The sequence below is a fragment of the Lissotriton helveticus genome, chromosome 1_2 (assembly GCF_964261635.1).
Source record: "Lissotriton helveticus chromosome 1_2, aLisHel1.1, whole genome shotgun sequence".
NCBI classification, from domain to species: domain Eukaryota; kingdom Metazoa; phylum Chordata; class Amphibia; order Caudata; family Salamandridae; genus Lissotriton; species Lissotriton helveticus.
The window spans coordinates 164,632,096-164,654,376 of NC_136058.1; the positions used below are offsets into that span (position 1 = coordinate 164,632,096).

Genomic DNA, 22,281 nt, shown 5'->3' on the forward strand with positions numbered 1-22,281 from the left:
CCGAGGTGGCCAGGGGTCGCCATTTTCCTGCCTTATTTCATCGAATCACGCTGGCCCATTTACCCTAATGGCGGGTAAGCCAGAGGGCGACAGGCTGAAACCTAAGAACACTCGGCGGGGTGGCTCTACTCAATCTAACAGTATGGATCGCTATACCCAGGTTAAGGGTTCTCCCGGTGGAGCTGGCACGAGGGAACCACCTGCTTCGGCGACCGAACCGACTTTGCAAGATGTCCTGGCCGCAATTGATGGCATCAAGTCCTCAAGAGGACACCAAATTGAGGCTCTCGCACATAAACTTGACACTGTGGCGATTGATGTCAATCTGATCCGTGCAGATCTGGGCAAAACTAATGAGAAAGGTAAATCTTTGGACATTAAGACATCCAGTCTGATGGGTGATGTCACTGATCTGCAGACAGATGTCCGTCGCTTGAAGACCAACAGCGATCTCATTATACGTCGTTTCGAGGATTATGAAGGGAGGGCTCGCCGGAACAATGTCCGTATCATAGGGGTCCCGGAAAAAGCGGAGGATCCGGCAGCTGACCTCTTTGTTGAGGACTTAATTGTTCGCCATCTTGCACCTAAGGGACTGAGTAAGTTCTTTACGATCGAACATGCCCACAGAGTTCCGGGTGGCCAACCGAAGCTGGGAGCCCCGCCGCGGCCTATAATAGCCAAAATCCTCAATTTTCGAGACAGGGGCGCTATCCTGCAGGCCTCACGGATGAATGGCCCTACAAAGTTTGAAAACACCACTGTCAGCTTCTACCCGGACTTCACCCAATCGGTCCAGAGGCAAAGACTTGGCTTCATGGGTGTGAAGAGAAGATTGCGAGACATGGGCCTCAAATATGCCACGCTTTTTCCGGCCAAGTTAAGAATTGAACATGCGGAGCGGACATATTTTTTCGATCGTCCAGAGGTGGTGGCTGACTGGCTTGACACTCTATCGAATCAGCCTCCATCGGAGAAACAGTCTGGTGGAGCGGAGGGAGGACCGACAGAACAGGAATAAGTTCCGGCAGATGGTATCCTGAGGTCTCTTGCTGGCCTCCAACTGTGGTTGGATAATCCTGACAATTGACTTGATATACATTTTGGGGGTTGCGGGGTCAGTAGCGGGTCTATTTCCTCCTCAGTGTTTCTTCTTGTAGCTTAGTTAGATGGGGGGACGACAGGCACACTGTAAGTTTGGGTGGTTTTCTAGTATTATGCAGGGGTGCAGGGTGGGGGGTGTTGTAACGGGATGTTGCCGGGGGGTTTTGTTGGGGACTGTGTGTGTTTCTTTGCAAGGCAATGTATTCATGTCTAGTTTGAACGAGGTGCTGTATTCTACCCAGGGTTGGATCCTCTTTCTTTTTCGGGATGGGGGTAGAGGGCTGAAATTGATGAGTTGGAATGTAAATGGTCTGGGGGATCGGATAAAACGTAGTGTAGTGTTGCAGCTGTTGAAGCGTCTCTCCCCAGATGTAGTCCTCCTTCAGGAGACGCACTTGATTGGCAATACTTGTCGTGCTATGAACAGGAGGGGGTACCGTTTGGCTGCACATGCTGGGTTCTCCTCTGGCTCCAGAGGGGTGGGTATCCTGATCAAGACTTCTCTCCCACTTGAAATTGACTCCACAGTCCTCGACGAAAGAGGGCGCTATGTTGCTCTTACGGGTAGGTGGGAGGGCCGGACCATTTCCCTGGTTTCTGTGTATATTCCACCTGGCCTGCAGTCGACCACTTTCGCAGACTTGGGGCAGGTTATCCTAGCTCTCCCCGAGGGATCATTGCTCTTAGGTGGTGATTTTAAGGCGGTGGTTTCTGGTATGGTAGATCGGCACCCACCCAGGGATCTGAGAGGTGCACAAAACTGGTTATCTGATTTCCTAGATACCCTGGGTCTGGTTGATTGTTGGAGAATGTTGCACCCAGCACAGCAGCAGTATACTTTCCATTCTGGTGCACACGGTAGCCTTTCCAGGATTGACTATGTATTGGTACCGGTGGCGCAGGCCCTCTCCGTCACCGAGGTTAAACATTTGGCCCGTGGTATTTCGATCACTCTCCTTTGTGGTTGCGGATGGAGCTGGGCTCTGAGGCCGAGGGCCGGGTGGCCCCGATCAACCCCTGGTACCTCCGAAACCCCAAAACTCGTATGGCCTTGGTAAAATCTCTTGACCAGTATTTCCTGGAGAACGAGGGCTCGGTTTCCTCGGCTGTATCTCTTTGGGAGGCTTTAAAGACCGTCCTTAGGGGTCAGGCCCTGTCATTAATAGTGGGTGTTAAGAAACAGAGAGATGAGGATGTGGTTAAGATTGAGACGGAGATAGCGGGCTTGGAGCTTGATCTGGAGCGGGGGGTCACCCGTACTGCGACGCATGTATTACGACTAAAGCAACTCGAATACAGGGCTTTGGTCACTGACGCAGCTAAGGCCATGAGTAGAGAGCAGCAGGGACGCCTATATGATGTGGGGGATAAGGCCGGTAAATTAATTGCGTGGTTGGATAAGAAGGATAGAGCTAGTCGGGTGGTGCCTGTGATTGAGACGGCTAGTGGTACTCGGGTTTCTGACCCTACAGAGATCGTTCAGCACTTCGCGGATCATTTCCAGGCGGTGTACTCCTCTGTATCGAATAGACCGGAGGAGGACTCACATCTCTTGTTACGGGATATTTCCTTGCCGCGTCTCTCTGACATTGATAGGGAACAAATGGACGCTGCAATAACAGCTGATGAGGTGGCTCTAACGATTCGTTCCCTGCGTTCGGGGAAAGCGATGGGTCCCAACGGCCTACCTATTGATCTCTACAAGTTGAAACCTGATAGAATTGCTCCCTATCTGCGAGATATGTTTTTGGAGTCTCGGGAGTGTGGCTCTCTCCCCCGTGATCAGCGTTTAGCGACCATAGTGGTGATTCACAAGGAGGGGAAGCCCAGAGACAAGTGTGCATCGTACCGTCCCATTTCCCTTCTGAACGCCGAACCTAAGATTCTGGCAAAGGTCCTGGCGAATAGATTGATCACTGTTATTGGTGAGCTGATACATCCGGATCAATCCGGTTTCATCCCGCATAGGAACACCGCCCTAAATCTCAGGTGTCTGCATGGTGTTCTCGCGAGAGCATCGACGTTGCGTGAGCCGGCCCATCTTGGCGTCATTGGATGTCACGATGGCCTTCGATACCGTGGAATGGTCATACTTATGGGCCGCGTTGGCTAAGTTTGGGTTCAGACCAGGTTTTATTGGTTGGGTTAGGTTGCTCTACGAGGACCCCCTCGCGCAAATTGTTGTTAATGGCCGTGTCTCGGCTCCGTTTGATCTCAAGAGGGGGACTCGTCAGGGTTGTACTTTGTCGCCACTCCTGTTCGCCCTGGCCCTCGAGCCCCTCGCCGCGTGGATCCGATGGGAGCCCTCGATGAAGGGTATTCGGTGGTCCTCTGAATTTGAAGATCGTATCTCGCTTTATGCGGACAATATTTTATTGTATCTGACTTCGCCACGAAAATCTTTGATAGTATTATGTGATGTCTTGAACTTATTTGGTAGGAACTCAGGCCTCATTATTAATTGGCCGAAATCCTATTCATACGTCCTTTCGGGTGACGCCCCTCTTCTCCCACGTAACTGTCCCATCCGGATTGCGCAAACAGGGTTTAAATACCTCGGTATTTATATTTCATTGGACCCTGCAGTTCCTTACGACCAGAATCTCCTTCAGCCTTTGTCAAGATTGAAGCAAGATGTTGCGGGTTGGCGTAAGCTTCCACTTTCACCGCTCAGTCGTGCTGCCCTCTTTAAAATGATGTCTTTACCTCGTTTTGTCTATGCTCTTCAGAACACTTTCTATATTGTTCCTGCTAGCTATTTTCGAGCAATTGAAGGTCTTCAAAGGAAATTGATATGGGATGGTAGACCTCGTATTTCGCTTGCTAAGCTGACGCTTCCGTGGTACGATGGGGGTATTGCTCTCCCGGATATAAAACGATACTATTGGGCGTCCCAATTGGGAGCTATTAATCATAGCATGTATGGTCCCGACTTGAACCCCGCCTTTGCCATGGATAGGTGGCTTCTGCCCGGTGGCAACTACTATAGGGCGCAATATTCTAAATCGTGGTCAAGACTTTGTCGGGACCTACGAGGATAGCAGTACGCCTGTGGCAGGACGCGACTAGCGCGACAGATGGACGGATCATTTCACTCGGGCGACCCCGCTTTTTGGTTCTGATAAACTTGGCAAACTGTGGAATACCAAGGGGTTCAATAAATGGGACCTCATTGGTATTAGTAAGGTGGGAGACCTCTGGGTTAAGGGTCAGGTTAAATCGTTTGAGTTGTTGCAAGAGGAGTTTGAACTAAGTAGCTCTGAATACTTCTGTTATATCCAGGTTCGGCATGCTTTGCGGTCGGTTTTCCCGGTTGGGGAGGTAATTCCGGAGTCGTCTCCACTCGAGGACAGATTGTTGGATGGCTATGTGCTGGATAGCACCATCTCCCTAGTCTATAAAAAACTAATCAATGATAGATCGGACCGCCTATTGCATCTTCGAGATTTGTGGACCCGTGACGGCCTTGAACTGGATGAGGAGGACTGGCAATCTGTGATCTCCTCTCCTAGGGAGGTCGCAATCCCAGCTCGACTCCGGTTGGTTCAACTTAAGATTCTACATAGAATTTATGTCACGGGCCCTCGTTTGGTCCACATGGGTTTTTCTGAGGATGGTCTGTGTAAGCGAGGAGGTGGGCAGGTGGGGACATTCCTCCATATTATCTGGGAATGTCGTGAGATCGCGACCTACTGGAGCGAGGTACATGATGTAATGAATGAGGTGACGGGAATCGCCCTCTTACCGGAGGCTAGACGCTGTTTACTGAATGTTTGAGAACCTAAGGATCACAGTGTAGCTCAGACACAGTGGGTGACCCTGTGGGCCATGATTGCTAAGAGAGCTATTGCTCAATTGTGGGGGTCCCCGAGGCCACCTACGGTTGTGGCATGGAAGGAAAACATGGACTGGTGCATGTTCAGGGAAAAGATAGTGTACCTGGCCCGGGGCCGACCCCGGAAGTGGTGTAGAGTGTGGGGACCCTGGAATGGTTACCGTGGAAATATATGTACACCACCTGTAGTGGATATCCCGGATGTCCCACTTTCCCCCTAAACCTGCATTCCACTACTGTACTATATATGCTTTAACTCTGCCCTGTCCCTCTCCCCCCCCCCCCTTCCCCCTCTCCTACATTGATTGCTGATTTCGTTGTATTGCTTTTCCTTCCCTATCTTGGACTCGGTACTGTATGTAATATATTTCTTTGCCTTGCTGTTTATATAAATTTTTCAATAAAAAGAAATATAAAAAAAAAATAATCTGAAGACATTAATAAACTCCTTATATGTGTGCCTTCCGATAATGTTTTTGCCCCCTCTTTTTATTAATATGTATATCCTTCCTGGAGCTCTACCAAGATAGATGGTTTCACATACCTGATTAGGAAGATTCATTATTGCAAAGTTGCACATCTATAACCTTACTAAGAGCACTTACACCTCTAGCTGAAGATACTTCAAGAGTAATTTTTAAATAAATGACACCAAAACAAAAAGGTGCAGATATTTAAAAAAAATCGCTGAGCAAATGTACATGATCTGTTGAGGAGGTCGAAAAATAAACAACCATGAGGTATAACAATTTGATTTAAATAGGTCTTAGAAATATTGTATTAGTGTCTAACCTAGTTAAATTGCCTGTTTGAAGGATCATACGGATTTAACACGATAAGAATTGGATATGCGTCTTCCCACTGGTGAGGTCTTAAAATGTAAAAATTATATCACTACAAACTTATGGTGTACCAATTCATCTGTGCTTCTTGTTTAAGTGACCCACATGGCTAATGGAAAACACTGCCAGTGGTCATTGTTCCCCACATTGGTTCCCACCATTCAAGTGATCCATAATCAAACAATATGGATGAAAGAGCAAACATACTTATTTCCTTCTCTGGTGTATATGTATGAGATGTGTTTATCGTAAAAAGTTAGGCAAAGGCAGAGGAGCACTATTCAAAGGTCAAAAACAAACAAAGTCAACGAGTAAAAGGAGAGTTAGGTGATTATTGTAGTGTTACTGCCTTGTAGTGTCTTGTGGTTTAAAGAGGTGCTTCTTCAAGTCTTACTCATATTGAAGCAGCATTGGGTTGTTCCGGATTGATACAGGTATGTTGTTCCAGATCCTGGATAAATGGAAAAGGCCTGATACCTTGTTTTTTTGTTTTTTTCCCCTTTTTTACACTTCTTTGTCTCCAGTCTCCTAGTGTTCTGGCCATGGGTGTGGAGATGGTGAGGAGGGCCGGACTGGGAACCGAAACTGGCCCTGGCAAACTGCGCGGCCCTCCCCCGGGGGGGTTAAGGGGGTGGGGCCGAACTCTTTGCAAGGGTCAGTTACGGCTGATTTTGTTACAGAGGGCCGATATTACAGGCCCCGGTAACAAAAACGGCCTATCTGGGACCCAAAACCAGCCCCCACCCTTGCGGCCCACCGGGGAATCACCGGGTGCCCGCCACGCCAGTCCGGCACTGATGGTGAGCTTGTCCTCCAGATCAGCAGGAGTGCCATAATGGCTTAATTTTTTACTATACTCTCATTTATTTACTTGGACATAAAAACAAAGGGCGATCAAGGGTATGCAATTCAAATAAAGGTTCTGTTGTTTTACTTTTCAAAAATGACAGGGATTATGGTCTAAAGGGCTTGGGATGTCTGGCACCCAAGGAAAGAATTGAGTGCTATGTAATTCTGGACTTTAATTCATTAATCAAATTTGTTTGAGTCACAATGAATAACAAGTTACATCGCTTAAAAAAATTCCTTATGATGGGTAGCAAAAGAGTTCACAATTTTTCAGACTATTTTAATAATGTAATGAGTTGGTGTAAAATGTGTTAAGGAAAGGAGATTTACTCACAGTAAAACTAAATGTTTTTCTGTTAATAATCTTTAGTTCATAATCTTTAGTTCAGCAAGATGGCTAAGTGAGTTAAGCGCTTGTGCGATTTGCAGGTCTTGAGTTTGAAACCTTACAAAGCCTATGCAGACATTCATCCTACCAGCATAAATAATCTGGGTATCATTAAATTGAATAGCAGCAACTCTGCAATTTACAGCTCTTAGAAATTAAAAAACTGCACAAACAAAGCAAATTATTGTTACTGTATTTGTGCCTTGTGGCTAGCATAGCCTTCACGTAAAGTAGGTTTGAACTTGAAAGGACCCTTCAAAAATAAAAACAACTCACCAAGTTAAGCAGCAGCACTATGAGGAGGAAAAGCACATAGGAAACGTTGTTATAAATCAAACTGAGGGTATCTAGATGAGGATTTGCATTCAAAATCACCATTTGTGCCCTGCACAGTTAGAGTTCCAGTACTTACCAATCTCATTCATCAATTTTCTGAGCCTCTGAACAAAATGTCCAACTTCTTCATTGCTCATCCGTGCCCGTTCTTTTAAATCAGCACCTAATACAAGAAAAAACATTTTTCTTTTACAAAATGTATAGAAAATGATGATTTATTTGTGATTTATTTTATCTCCCCTCTCTGCCTTGACACATGTAGTTCTCCTCCTTATTTATCAGAGAAGGAAAAACAAAGAGACCAATTCGGAAAGGCACGTGTTGTTCATAAAGTAGTAATCCTGCAGTACCCTTTTACGTACCCTTACAGGCTTTTGCGAATTGGCTCGAAACTGCGAATAAATTGGGAATACTTGGAGAATATTCATATACAATTAGTACAAGCAGAAAGGACGGTGCCCTGTTTACACTTTTACTATCTGAGAGTTGGAAGTTTCAGTGCATTTTCACAGAGGCATGCAAGAGTATGATTTAAAAAAGTGTACTCCAGGCAGTAGTTCAACTTGCCATACACTTAATCAGCCCCAAGTTTATAGGTTGGAGCTTTCAACCCCAGAGAATAGCTGGTAGCTACTGGAAAGAGACATACGAAGTAGGAGCCCCTCAATCATAAGCCCTGGAAGTAGAGTGCTGGTGTTGTGAGTTCCCTGTAGGGCAATCTGTAGTTTTTCCCCTATGGGAACTTAACTGCACTCGTAGTAGGCCGCTTTTGCTTTCCGCATGTTATGGAGTAACACGCTTGTTTTGGTGCCACACTGTTTTTTTTAAATAGGCTACACGTTTCGTTATTAAGCTTTTCTGCTGGGATTCAGTCTGAAAAATTTTGTGCAAGGCCAAACAACATTGTGCCCTGTTTTTGACAATAACATCTAGATATATCAGAGAAATCCAGCCGCTGTTTTTAAAACAGATAATTCTTATCATATAAGCCGAGACATGTCGTTGTATAAAGAGAGAGGAGCGAGGCTTGCAGAGAAAAGGTCCTTAGATGAAAGAGCTGCAAGCCTGAGATGTAGACCAACTGATTATGACCGTAAGGCACTAATCCCAGAGATCTCCAACATATCACTGTGCTCGCAAAGTGAGAAAGGGCTTAGGCAGATCTGTCATTCGCTATTACCGGCCTTTCATTGTGTACAGTATATTAATTATGCTAATTGCATTGTTCACTTGTATACGTTCATGAAAGAACACAATAGCTGAAATAAATATTGTGAGCTTTCTTCTGGTCTCATTTCTGTTTATTGGGGAAGCGTATGGGTGCGAGAAAGGTTTTCGCGACTCCGGAGAGGATTCAGAATGTTGTGTTCTGGGGTGCCAACTTACTGGTCACTCTGGAAGGTAAGGAGGGCAGGTAAAGCACCATCACTTAGTCTGGATTTGGACCCATAGGTACTGAGGTGATATGGTGACTAACAGCCTGATTCATGAAAAAGACAATCTGCGATTCTCAAATAGCGATTTACAGCGAATCGCTATTTGAAAAGCGCAGATCGGCATTCATCATAGTTAGCGAGAAAATAAAGCGATTCGCACACGGCCGCAAAAAGCGTTAGCGACTTACTAAAATCGCTAGAAAATCGCAATTACCCTAAAAATCCGTGTCGATTTAGCGATAGCGCAAATAGCGGTAAATGCGATTTCGCAAGTAACGAGATCGCAAAAACGGGAAGTCGCATTTCGAGCACAGTGATGACATCACAACCAGGAAGCAGGCAGTTCCCACCCCCATTCAGAACTGTGAGGCTGATCACGAGGCTGCAGCTGAACAGAGCTCCTTCCAGGACACCTCCAAACTTGTAAATCCAACCCATTTGTGACTGCAGCAATGCCAGAGGAGCCAGCACCAGGGCCCAGTGACACCGGGCGCAAGAGGAAGCTCAAGTTCTCTGAGCAGGAGTTGGAGCACCTGATTGAGGGAGTGGTTGATAACCACTCCAAACTATTTGGGAAGGACTCCAGGAGGGTGCCGGAGGTGGAGTGACGTCGAATCTGGCTTGGGATAGCTGCTAATGTGAACGCTGTGGGCGTGACACACAGGTCACTGGATGAGCTTAAGAAGAGGTGGTACAGGAGGAGCTACGCGCGGATCCAAGATGGACGCGTGAGCAGAGGGCTCCCGAGACCCCTTCCGCCACCCTCGTCTATCCTGACATTAATCCTGAATTGGTCGACGGGTATTTCTTGCTGATGCCCTGCTGATATTAAAAGCATTTTTCGGAATTTGATTTGGCTGCCGGGAACTGGACTTGCTGCTCCCTGCAATTTGAGGCCTACGGTGACGACCATCCGGGGGCTTGAGTTCCCGAGGTGCCCAGGTGGCAATCGAACAACAACGGCTGGAGTGACGCCTCCGCTGCCCCTGTGTGTACTTTCGGTTTCGATTTTGGTCATCGTGGGTGCCGACTCATTGTTGACGGATGCTGCTGCCCTGGTTTCGTCGCTGACTCTACCCTGGCTGTTGTTTTTTGACCTCCCGACTTGCTGTGCTTGCCGTGGTGTGATTCATTTTGACCAGTTTTCGGAGAACCCTTTGGTGGTCACTGTTCGTCATGACGGGCAGGTCGGACGCTGAGAGACGCAACACCAGAGGCCCGAATCGAGGGGGAGCCGCTCAGTCCCAGACTATTGAACGCTTCACTCGCCCTAAGGTATACCCGGGTGGTCCGGGCAAGACCCTTGGAGAAGCTGGCGACGGTTCTCCTGTGACTGAGGAGCCGACTCTGACGGACGTCATGGGCGCCATTGCCAGTGTCCAGACTTCTAAGGGTCAACAATATGAAACGCTTGCCACCAAATTGGACACGTTTGCGATTGAGATCAACCTCATCAGGACGGACCTGGGGAAAACTAATGAACGGGTCAAATCCCTGGACGTTAAAACAGCAAGCCTGATTACGGATGTTTCGGATCTTTAGACCGAGGTCCGCGATCTTCGCTTGGCCAGAGAATCGTTTGCCCGTCGGCAGGATGATTTTGAGAGCCGAGCCAGACGGAATAACGTTCGCATTATAGGTGTCCCGGAGACATCTACGGAAGTGCCAACGGATCTCTTGGTGGAAGACCTTATTCAGAACTATTTGACTCCTAAGGGCCTTAGTAAATTTTTTGCGGTGGAGCGTGCTCATGGGATTCCAGGTGGGAAGCCCAAGCTTGGGGCCGCCCCGAGGCCTATCATAGCCAGGATTTTTAACTTCCGTGACCGTGACGCTATCCTGCAGGCCTCCCGCACCCATGGTCCTGTCCAGTTTGAAAACGTATCGGTCAGTTTCTATCCAGACTTCACTCAAGAGGTGCAGAAGCAACGTATGGTCTTTACGGGGTGAAACATCGCCTCAGGGACATGGAACTGAAGTACGCCATGCTATTTCCGGCTCGCTTGAGGATTGTGTATAATGAACGTACTTTTTTCTTCGATCGCCCTGGGATAGCCAGTGACTGGCTGGACACTTTGCCGGCACAGCATGCCGATCCGGAGAGTTCGAAAGGTGCCGAAGGCGGCCCGGAAGAGCAGGAGTAGTGAGTCGGTGCCGATGAGCCATTATGGGACGCTTTGCAGTGGCTCTGTGATAGTGATGTTTTATACGTTGTAGATACCCAGGGGTGGGGGGATTCGGGACTCTTGCTCCTCAGGGGACGTTTCTTCTCTCTCTTCTTGTAGGTTAGTTTAATAGGGCGACAGGCACACTGCAAGTTGGGGTGGCTTTTTAGTCTACCGCAGGGGTGCAGGGTGGGGGGTTGTGTGTTGAGGGTTTATTGGTGGGTGGTGGGGGGTCTTTTCTTGTTTGTTTGTTTCGAGGCTCTGGTCTGATCGCTATTTTATCCTTTTTGTGCTTGCTTTGTGGCGGGGGGACTGTTGGGTTTTGTCTGGGATGGGGGGTAGGGGGCTGAGGGTGCTGAGCTGGAATGTTAATGGACTCGGAGATAGGTTAAAACGGGGGATTGTTTTGCAGTACTTAAAGCGGCACTCCCCTGATATTGTTCTACTGCAGGAAACACATCTGGTAGGAAACACATGCCGAGCGCTGAATAGGAGGGGCTACCGTTTGGTGGCCCACTCCGGATTTACCACTGGTTCGAGGGGGGCGGGTATCTTGGTTAGGAACTCCCTCCCCCTAGAAGTAGATGACGAGGTTCTGGATGATAGGGGACGGTATGCTGCAATCGTGGGTCGATGGGAGGGGAAGACGATCTCCATTTTGTCTGTGTATGTCCCCCCTGGTCTACAGTCTACCACGTTTTCCGATTGGGGGGGGGGGTGGTCCTGGGGCTCCCCGATGGCATACTGGTGGTGGGTGGAGATTTTAATTCGGTTGTTAGCGGAGAAGAGGATCGCAGTCCTCGTAGGACCCTCCCCGCATCGCAATTATGGTTGGGCAGTTTCATTGATACACTGGGTTTAGCAGATTGTTGGAGACGACTTCACCCTGGACAGCTCCAGTACACCTTTCATTCGGGGGCCCATGGTAGTCTCTCGAGACTTGATTACATTCTTATACCAGCGGCGCAGATGGTCTCCGTGAGAGAAATTAGGCATTTGGCTAAGGGGATTTCAGATCACTCCCCACTGTGGCTCACTATTGATGTGCGGCTAGAGTCCGGAGGTCGTGTCGCTCCTATTAATCCTTGGCATCTTCGTAACCCCACCATTAGTAGGGAAGTGGTTAAATGTGTAGATTACTTCTTCGCTGAGAATGAAGGATCAGTATCCTCTCCTGTGACCCTCTGGGAGGCGTGTAAAACCGTGATTCGAGGCCAGACTCTCTCTTTGATTGCCAGCGAAAGGGGGCGAAAAAATGCTGAAGTGGTGGGACTTGAAAACGATATCTCTAAGTTGGAGGAACGGATGGAATCTGTAATTACGCCTGATAGTCTGCACTCCTTGGCGCTTAAACAGTTTGAATATAGGGCTCTGGTGACTGATGCAGCTAGGACGATGCATCGTGAGCAACAAGGACGTATGTATGATGTGGGTGATAAGGCAGGGAAATTGCTAGCTTGGCTTGATAGACGGGACAGAGTGAATCGTGTGGTGCCTGTTATTGAGCGTATGGATGGTGTGCGGGTGGTGGACCCGGTCGAGATCGTTGAGGTCTTTGCCCAGCATTTTCGGACGGTGTACTCGCCGGTCTCGGACAGATCTGAGGAGGACTCGCATCTGTTGCTCCACAATATCACGCTGCCCAGTCTGTCGGATTCGGATAGGGAGCTTATGGAGGCGGATTTTTCTACCGATGAAATAGCGCTCGCTATCCGTGCACTTCGCAGTGATAAGGCTTCGGGCCCGAACGGTTTGCCAGTCGAGCTGTATAAGTTGTGTCCCGACAAAATGGCGCCGTACCTTCGTCGTACGTTTTTGGCGTCACGTGATCTCGGGCTTCTTCCCCGAGATCAGAGACTGGCGTCCATTGTGGTCATCCATAAGGACGGAAAACCCCGGGAACACTGTTCGTCTTATCGGCCGATCTCGCTTTTGAATGTAGAGCCTAAGGTCCTTGCAAAAATTTTGGCAAACCACGTGATCACGGTGATTGGCGATCTGGTGCACCCTGATCAGTCTGGGTTTATCCCCCACCGTAATACTGCACTCAATCTTCGACGCCTCCATGGTGTCTTGGCGAGGGCGGAGTCTCTTGCTGAGCCAGCCATTTTGCTTTCCCTTGACGCCTCGATGGCCTTCGACACGGTGGAATGGCCTTATTTGTGGGCTGCCCTCGCTAAATTTGGTTTTGATCCTAAGTTTATTGGATGGGTAAAACTTTTATATGAACAACCGCTCGCACAGGTGGTGGTTAACGGACGGGCCTCGGATCCTTTTGTTCTCGGGCGTGGCACACGACAGGGCTGCCCTTTGTCGCCCCTCCTTTTTGCGCTTGCTCTTGAACCCCTTGCCGCGTGGCTCCGCTGGGAGCCCTCGCTCAAGGGTTTACGGTGGTCGCCTGCCTTCGAAGATCGGGTGTCGCTTTATGCCGATGATATACTATTATACCTTACCTCTCCCCGTAAGTCGTTGGGTGTCCTGTTTGATGTCCTGAGCTCTTTCGGGAAGAATTCGGGTTTAGTTATCAACTGAACTAAATCCTGCATTTACCCACTTGCGGGTGGTCAGCCTTCTCTGCCCCGCTTTTGCCCTATACCGGTTTCCAGCGCTGGTTTCAAATACTTGGGGATCTACATTTCTATGGACCCCAAGGTCCGATTTGAGCGGAATCTGTTGCCTCCGCTTGCTAGACTTCGATTGGATGTAGTGGCGTGGTGTAGACTGCCTCTTTCCCCCCTGAGGAGGGCGGCCTTGTTTAAAATGATGTCTCTTCCCCGATTCTTATATGCCATTCAGAATACGCTAGATCTGGTTCCAGCTAGTTACTTCTGTGAAATCGAGGGCCTCCAGCGGAAATTGGTCTGGGGCGGGCGGCCACGCATAGCGCTGGTGAAATTGACTGGTATGACGGTGGTATAGCATTGCCTGACATCAAACGCTATTATTGGGCGTCCCAGTTGAGTGCTATCAACCACGCCATGTATGGTCCTGTTCCTAATCCCGCTTACGATATGGATAGGTGGCAGCTGCCGGGGGGTGATTATAATAGAGCGCTCTATTCCAAGTTCGACAGGAGGTGTTTGACGGGCCCCACTGCGGTGGCGATACGTGTCTGGGATAGTGCAACATCGGCTACGGGCTGGACTGGTAAACTTACCAAGGCGACTCCTTTATATGCTTCTGAGAGATTGGGTGGATTGTGGTCTTCAAAGGGATTCAACAGATGGGACCTTATCGGTATTAGCAAAGTGGGGGATCTTTGGGCCACCAATAGAGTCAAAACTTTTGACGAGCTGAAACAGGAATACAAGCTGAGTGACAGGGAGCACTTCCAATACCTTCAGCTCCGCCACGCGCTGGACTCGGTCTTCCCCGCCGGTACCTCGATCCCTGAGTCATCTCCCTTGGAGGATAGAGTGCTGGATGGGCATGTCCCTGACAGCACCATTTCCCTCATATATAAAAAACTTATTAATACCCGTTCGGACCTTCTTATACGGCTGCGTGAGGTGTGGACTGATGACGGGCTGTAATTGGATGATGAGGACTGGCAGGCTGCAATATCCTCCCCTAAGGAAGTCGCTATTCCGGCGCGTCTCCGACTGGTGCAGCTAAAGATTCTTCATCGCATCTATGTCACGGGTCCACGTTTGATGCATATGGGCTATTCTGTGGATGGGTTGTGTCGGCGTGGCTGTGGCTTGCTTGCTACCTTCCTTCATATTATATGGGAATGCCCGGCGGTAGTGGTTTTCTGGAATCGTGTACATGTGGTGATGAGAGAAGTGACGGGCGTCGGGCTACTTCCGGAGGCCCGACGCTGCTTGCTGAATGTCTGGGAACCGAATGACTGCACCGTTGCTCAGGTCCAATGGGTCACTCTGGGCAACATCATTACAAAAAGGGACATTGCTCAACTCTGGGGCTCTAATAGGGCACCACTGGTCTCGGCCTGGGAGGAGAACATGGATTGGTGCATGTTTCGGGAAAAAATCGTGTACGTCTCCCGAGGCAGGCCCAGGAAGTGGGTTAGGATCTGGGGTCAATGGAACTCCCATCGCGGAGGGATTTGTGACCCTCCCCTTGCTGAACCACCTGATACTATGGGATCTCCTTGAATTTGACGTTCCAGCACTTTGCCTAGTATTGTTCGCTCCTGGTCCCCGCTCCCCACCTCCGTGATTTCCTGATGCTTGCTTTTATTGTCTCCCCCATGCCGCACGTAGCAGCACTCATACTGATACTTTTGCCTCGACTTTTTCTTGTGGGTTTTCTTTTTGTTGTTTGTATGTATAAAAATATAAAACCTATTATTTATCCTCCTTTGCCAAATGCTCCTAACTACATCCTGCTTCTATGCTGCCGGACCCTCGGGTTATCGGCAGTGAGCTCTGTACTGATTTTTCTTGTTGATTTGCATTACTGACCGGCCTCGATGGTTGTAGGTCTGTATCTGTCTTCATTTTCAAACAATAAAGGTTTTTCAAAAAAAAAAAAAAAAGGAGGTTGTACGACCTCCGAGGTCGTGCCAAGGAGAGGGTGGCAGAGAGGCTGGGCGAGACCCAGGCTACTGGGTGCGGAGATCATACAGTCCCTCCCAACACCCCCATGGAGGACCGCGTGGAGGACACTCTGGAGCCAGAGGCGTGCATAGGGGTCCTCAATCTGGACTCATCCCGACCCAGCCAAGACAGCCAAGGTAAGTGGCATGCGACTGCGACCCTGTCCCCTAACAATGGCCATGGCCCTATAGCCTCCCATAATCGTCCCAAGTTATGCAAACCATGCACATTAGGTCATGCCCAAAAGCATTGTGGGACATGTAGTCTGCCCACAATGTACAAGAACCCCAATGCAGCCTCACATGTCCCAAAGTACACAATGCCAAAGCCAGGCAGGGAATGTCATCCAGCATGCATGTAGCAACTGCACGTGTGACAGATACATGCAATTAATGTACGTCCAATTCCCCTCACAGGTGGCGCTGACAACAGCAGCGACAGGCTGCTTATTGTTGAGGCACGAGAGGATGCCGAGGAGGTGCCAACACCGACACTTCCTGCACCATCAGGCGCAGCACCTATCCCCGCAGCCAGGGCAACACCAACTGCGCCAGCACCATCAGGCGCAGCACCTATCCCCGCAGCCAGGGCAAGACCAACTGCGTCAGCACCATCTGGCACAGCACCTATCCCCGCAGCCAGGGCAAGACCAACTATAATCGAGAATGCCACCTCTCAGCTCTCACGACGGTCCCTGGCGCAGCTGCAGCAGTTGATCCAATGCATTGAGGATGTTGGACGAGTGTTGGAGCAGGTCACCACTGCCGTGCTGGCACTCCATCCTACTGGGCCAGGCAATGGGGGCGGGGGGGGACGACACCAGTGAGGGCACCTCCAGTGTCAGCAGCCTGTCTGCCTCACTGGTTGGCGTGTTACGCCGCAGCACCAGGCCCACTGCAGGGACACGTGCCGTCCCAGAGGAAGAGCCAGAGAGGCGTTTGGGCGCTGCGCGCCGGAGGCGCAATTGAGTTTCATGTACATTGGCTGGGACATGCTGCTGATACAAGCATGTCCAGTGTTTAGTTAGGAGCAGTATGGCGCAATACTGCTAGCATTTGATGAATGGAGACATAACATTATTATCGTGCATTTAACAATAATATTTATTCCTGCATCATACATCTGCCTCCTGTCATTATTTCCATTGGCATGCAAATGTGATTTGTTGGGTGAGGGGAGTGGGTGCATTAGAAACTGTTCATTGTGATGTGGTTGCGGCGTCTGTGTCCTTCAGCTGGGTTCTCCCCGCGTGCATGACGCACATGTGCAGGTGGCCGGTCGTCCCCTTCCGACTCACTGCCAGAGATCTCTACAGGTATCCGGCGCTTGGTAGCAATGTTGTGTAGTATTGCACACACAGCCACAATGCGGCAGCACACATCAGGACTGTAGTACTTGGCCCCACCAGTCTTGTGCAGTATGCGGAATCTGCTTTTCAGTAGCCCAAATGTCCGCTCAATGCAATTCCTTGTGCGTATGTGTGCTACATTGTAACGCCGTTGCTGTGGTGTTGCAGGGTTGAGGTATGGGGTGAGGAGGTATTCACGGAGGGCGTAGCCACTGTCACCTTCATGAGAGGAGCAGAGGGTGAGTGCCTGTGCAGCGCAGATACTACATCACAGTGTGATATTGTGGGGCAAGTGTACTTACCAAGCAGGTGTCCTTCACCAAAGTCTCCCCTGGCCAGTCGTGTGTGGAGGCCGCTGTGCCGGAATATGAATGAGTCATGTGTACTCCCCGGGTACTGTGCCACAATGTCCGTGATGTATGTCTTAGCATTGCAGACCATCTGGATGTTGAGGGAGTGGTAAGACTTGCGATTGCGGTACATGTACTCAGTTGCAGCTGGTGGGCAGATGTGGATGTGAGTACAGTCAATGCATCCTATCACATGTGGGAACTGCGCAACATTGTAGAATTGCTGCTTGGTCACATCCAAATCCTGTTGGCTGGTGGGAAATTTGATGTGCTGGTGTAGCTGGGTCAGCATTGCGTCAAGGAAACTCCGTAGGCAGCGGGACATGGTGGGCTGGGATATCCCCCCAGCAGCCGCAACTATCCCCTGGAAGCTCCGGGAGGCCAGGAGGTGCAGGCTACACAATACCTGGACATGTGTAGGCACGGCATTGGTCCGCCTTGTTGGGTGCTGCATCAGGGGGTCAAGGTCCTGTATTAGCTTGATAATCATTGCCCCATTCAGGCGGTACTTAGCATAGATTTGCTCTCTGGTTTGGCCCAGCAGGGTGACCCGCTGGCGGAATATCCTCTCCTGGATTCTGCGTCTCCTCCGTGCTGCTCGCTGTAGCCTTCGCCGCCTGACCACCATGTACAGTCCTGGCATTGTGAGACTCCTAATGCTGCTGCTGCATCTCCTTATATGTGTTTGGTCAGGCCTGCACCTGTTACTGATTGGGCAACGTTTTTTTGAAAAAAAAATTCCATGGCTTTGATGGTTACCACCTGCTTTGGGTTGTCCTTAATTTGCGCCTCGCAAACAGCGATTTTGTTTTTTTTCCGCTATTTGCGACTTTTCATGAATACCGATAGCGATTGTATAGCGAATTCGCTATTCTATTCCGATTCGCAAATGCTCTCCTGCCGGGAATCTGCGAATCTTTTAGCGAATTCGCTATTCAGTGATGAATGCCGATTTTGTGAATTGCGCTCGCAATAGCTTTTTCGCAGCTGTTGCGAGCGCAATTTCGCTTCATGAATCAGGCTGTAAGTCCTTACATTCTGATGTTCTGTGATCCCAGGCATAGTTCGATTTCTAAGCAGAATTCCTGCCACATTCAGGTGGGCCAGCAACCCTAAAATAAACAGGCTGGTGTTCAGAGGGTGAATAAGCAATAAAGATGCCTTTGAATTTTGTTTTTATCTTGTCACATTTGCTATGTGTTCAAAGACAGAGGTCAGACATCAGGCTTTGTCTTCCGACAGTTTGCTGCTGATTCTATTAGCATGAAGCAACATTTTTTTTGTAATTCGGAAGTATAATAGAAACATAGGGCCATATGTAGGTAAAACGTTTTTTGCGATTCTCAAACTGTGATTTTTAGGGAATCGCAATTAGAGAATCGCAAAACGCAATGTAGGTAGGATTTGCAATATATTTTGCGAATCCTACATATTCCTTATTTGCTAATCCCAAATTGAGATTCACAAATAAGGAATACCTTCCCATTCATTCCTATGGGCTAGAAGGCCCATAGGAATGAATGGGAAGACATTCTCAATTTGCGATTCCCAATTAGAGAATCGCAAATTGAAAATAAAATTTCAAGGTTGCAAGGTGTCATTAGGACACCATGTTGCACCCCTGAAATAAGTATGTGTGCACGTGTGGCACATATACATGTGCTAAGGGCATGTATGGCACTATGAAAAATGCAAAAAAGTGCATTTTTCAAGGAAATCGCAAATTAACACCAACCTGAAGTTGGTGGTAATTTGCGATTCCATAAGCCAAAATCGCACAACTTGGGTGCTTCCTACATTGCATTTAAGGATTCACAATTTGGGATTCCTTAAATGCATTTGCAAAATAGAGAAGCGTACATTTTTTGATTCCTTATTTTTGCGAGTGGGTTTTTGTCTGCTACATAGCACACTGCCCAAATTGCGATCGCAAACGCTGAAATTCTGCGAATTTCTGCGTTTGCGATCGCAATTTGGCTTCCTACATATATCCCATAGTTCCTGATAGGTTTATAACAAATCAAGGTACTTTAATTGGTGATGTGCAAATTAAAAATATTTGCTGAAACCGGAGTCCCACATAATATCTTTTGTGCACTATATTGTTTTATTAGTAAAATTACATGTCAGTGCAAATTCTGTTGCCATTTCAAAGGAAATGAGCAGTCTGTAAATGACAGTGTGGTATCACATCTTTCTTTACTAATATATTTGTGCTTTAAAGTACCCCACTGGCTACATATCACACCCTTCCCACTCTCTTGCTGTATTGGTGAAGTTCATTTGCCATGCTTGTTGTTTGCATGGCACTTGGATTTTTCACAATCCCTTGACTTCATTGATGCAACATCGATGGCAGCATCCCCACTCTGAACATTGTTTCAGCACCACTACCCTCAATAGGGTGTTAAGCTTTATAGGGGAACATGCAAGGAGGAATGATCTACTTTGGGTCTTTTTCTCAACGTGGTTCCTCGCAGGCTGCTGTTACTCTATTGAAGAGCCTTTAAAAAGGCAGCAACCAGTGCACACCCCTTCTGCTGAGAGGACAGTCACCACCTCATCCAGCAGGCATCACCGGAACCTACTGACCCAGAGTTTATCAACCTGTCTACAGCAGATGTCCAAATACATTGGCAATGCGCTCAGCCCATTTTGGGAGATCCAGAAGATTGGGAAAAAGGAAAGAGCTATGAAAACCCAGGGCCGAGCACTATTTAATCAGGTGGATTGGCCATCATCCCATGGCTCAGCAGAAGAACTCTTGGCCCAGTTTCCACTGTTTCAGTGATTTTCAATAATGTGCCAAAGTTACTTGGGTACAGGTTTGCTCCTTCTTCCCAGATTTTCTGCGTGTTTCACTCCAGACCGTAGTGTGTTGGTGGTACTTCGGGTATCCTGGAGCAGGAGGCTCCACAGGAAGCAATCGATGTAAAGAATGGTACAACCATCAAGCGTGATCACTGCTCTCATGCGTTCCCCTCACTACACTGGGTTTTGTAGTTGCATTTGCCCACTGAACCCATGATTTTGAGCAAATCTCTACCTCAAAGACAAGGGACCTTATTCAGAGGTCCACACTAACTTCACAATTGAGTGCAAATTGTATACACACATCATTTGAAATCACAAATTATGTACAGATTGTGCCCTGTCTGGAATTTTCTGCATGCACCATACCCTCCTGGTAAGATTCGTAGGAAATTGTCCACGTAAAACTGTGCATTACAAGGAATACCGGTTATAAACAGTCCCTGCACATTTTTACCTCATCACTCAAGGTAACCAACAGTACACTGCATGCTTGGAGTATTGATCTCGATATGTTCACAGCGCTTAGAATGAGGCCATAGGCGTTAGTGCCAACTCCAGACTTGCTGTGGGTGCAGAGGATATTCACCTCTCACTGGAGTAGTTATCCTGTGAGCCAAGAGATCCTTTCATGCACTGTTCCTCCTCTCAACCTCCCCAAGCCCTACATTACCATCTTTTCCAGAGTACATTTGGTGGATGGGTTTCGGACTATATCAATACATTGTGTACAAAGAAGTAAGCTCAGTTAAGATATCCACTACAGCGTGCATAGTTGTATTTATTTGTCTAACCTCGTTTTACCCCACTATGTAAAGTAAAAAATGGTTTACGTTTTAATAAGACGAGTAGTTATTTGCAGGAACTGTGTTTATAGTATTACCCAGCAGTGTTGTTCATTTTACAGACCACCTACTCGATGTTCAGCTCATGAGCCCCCTCGCTTTCAGGGTAACTTGCAGCTAGCTGGTGAGGACAGTGCTTAATTTGTGCTGTTGCACTTTTTATGACAGTCATCCACGTGGTGGCGCTGTCTGCCCATTTCAGCAGAGCACGTTAGTTCAGCAATTCAAAATACACTAAAAATGATTAATAGCAGCGCGTCCATCTCCTTGGTACTGGCAACTTGTACCACTGGAAGCGGCAGTGGGTGGTGCAAGCTGCAGTCCCATCCTAAGCGATACCCTGAGCCCTGGCAAGTCTTATTTTTGTTTGAAATTAAACACATACCCCACTCAAGAACCCAATTTGTTGGAACCCTATTCCCAAACTCCCATGAAGGCATGTTTGTTCAACACATCTACTTCCAAACCCTGATCTTAGGACACACGGTCCTCTCTGGATCTGTAAATTCTAGAGTAAACTGCACCCCAGGAGTCCTGTGTCACATGCGAGGTTGATACATTTATACAACCTGAAAAAAGAAATGGAGCAAGACAAGCTAAAAATCTGGGGTTTTCTGTCGCACTCTCGTGGGCCTAAACATCTCTTTCAGAAAATCCCAAAACGTGCTGTTGAAAACCTTTCTTTTACACAAATTCTAAACCTCTGTCTCATGGGTGTGGCCGTCCATAGACAGGCAATTTTTTTACTGCGCAGAAGTGTCCAAAAGTAATGTGCCATTTACTGCATTGTATAGAACAGCATTAGCTCGAGTTCCTACTAAATAAATACTTAAATAAATAAAACACGTTTTGCTCACCTGAACAGAAGACCCCTTTAATTTCACTTTTTACAATCAGCACTCTGACGCTGGGGTCATGTCGCAGGCTCTCCACAGCTTCAAACAACTACGACAAAAGATATTTGATTTAAATCATGTGCACCCCAAAGTGGCCAAATGCAAATACTCTAGGTTAGTCCCCCAATGTCAGGTTCACCCAATATATTATTTTACAGGTATATTTGCGGAAACAGAAATTGCACTGGGTCTGGTGGCTCAGTGGACTAAAGCAGCCGCTGGAGGGGCCTTGGTTCGACCTCATGGTCACAGGTTCAAATCCCGGCGGGTCCACTCGTCCTTTCATCCAACTGAGGTCGATACAATGAGTACCATTGAGTTGGGTAGTAATAAACATCTGCTATTCAGCGCCAGGACACCTACGGGTAATCGCACGCTTTACAAATACACCTGTTATGTTTACATTATAAATGAATAGGGTTGTTTGAATAAGGGTACATTAAAGGAGGGGTCGCGGTGTGCGCATTTATTTGGTGCAATGTGTGAGGAGGCCAAGCTCATACACTTCAATGTT

General features: G+C 48.2%; 1 protein-coding gene across 2 annotated transcripts in view; it reads right to left on the reverse strand.

Moving 5' to 3' along the window:
* ECHDC2 (enoyl-CoA hydratase domain containing 2) overlaps positions 1–22,281 on the reverse strand; it is a 164,484-nt gene that overhangs the window by 108,780 nt on the left and 33,423 nt on the right. The window contains exons 3-4 of one of the 2 annotated variants that reach the window (XM_078670527.1): positions 21,729–21,816; positions 7,431–7,517 (exon numbers count right to left, since the gene is read on the reverse strand). In XM_078670527.1, coding sequence (XP_078526653.1) covers positions 7,431–7,517; positions 21,729–21,816 — 175 coding nt within the window. The remainder of the gene's footprint in view (positions 1–7,430; positions 7,518–21,728; positions 21,817–22,281) is intronic. The other variant, XM_078670530.1, reaches the window with a different exon arrangement.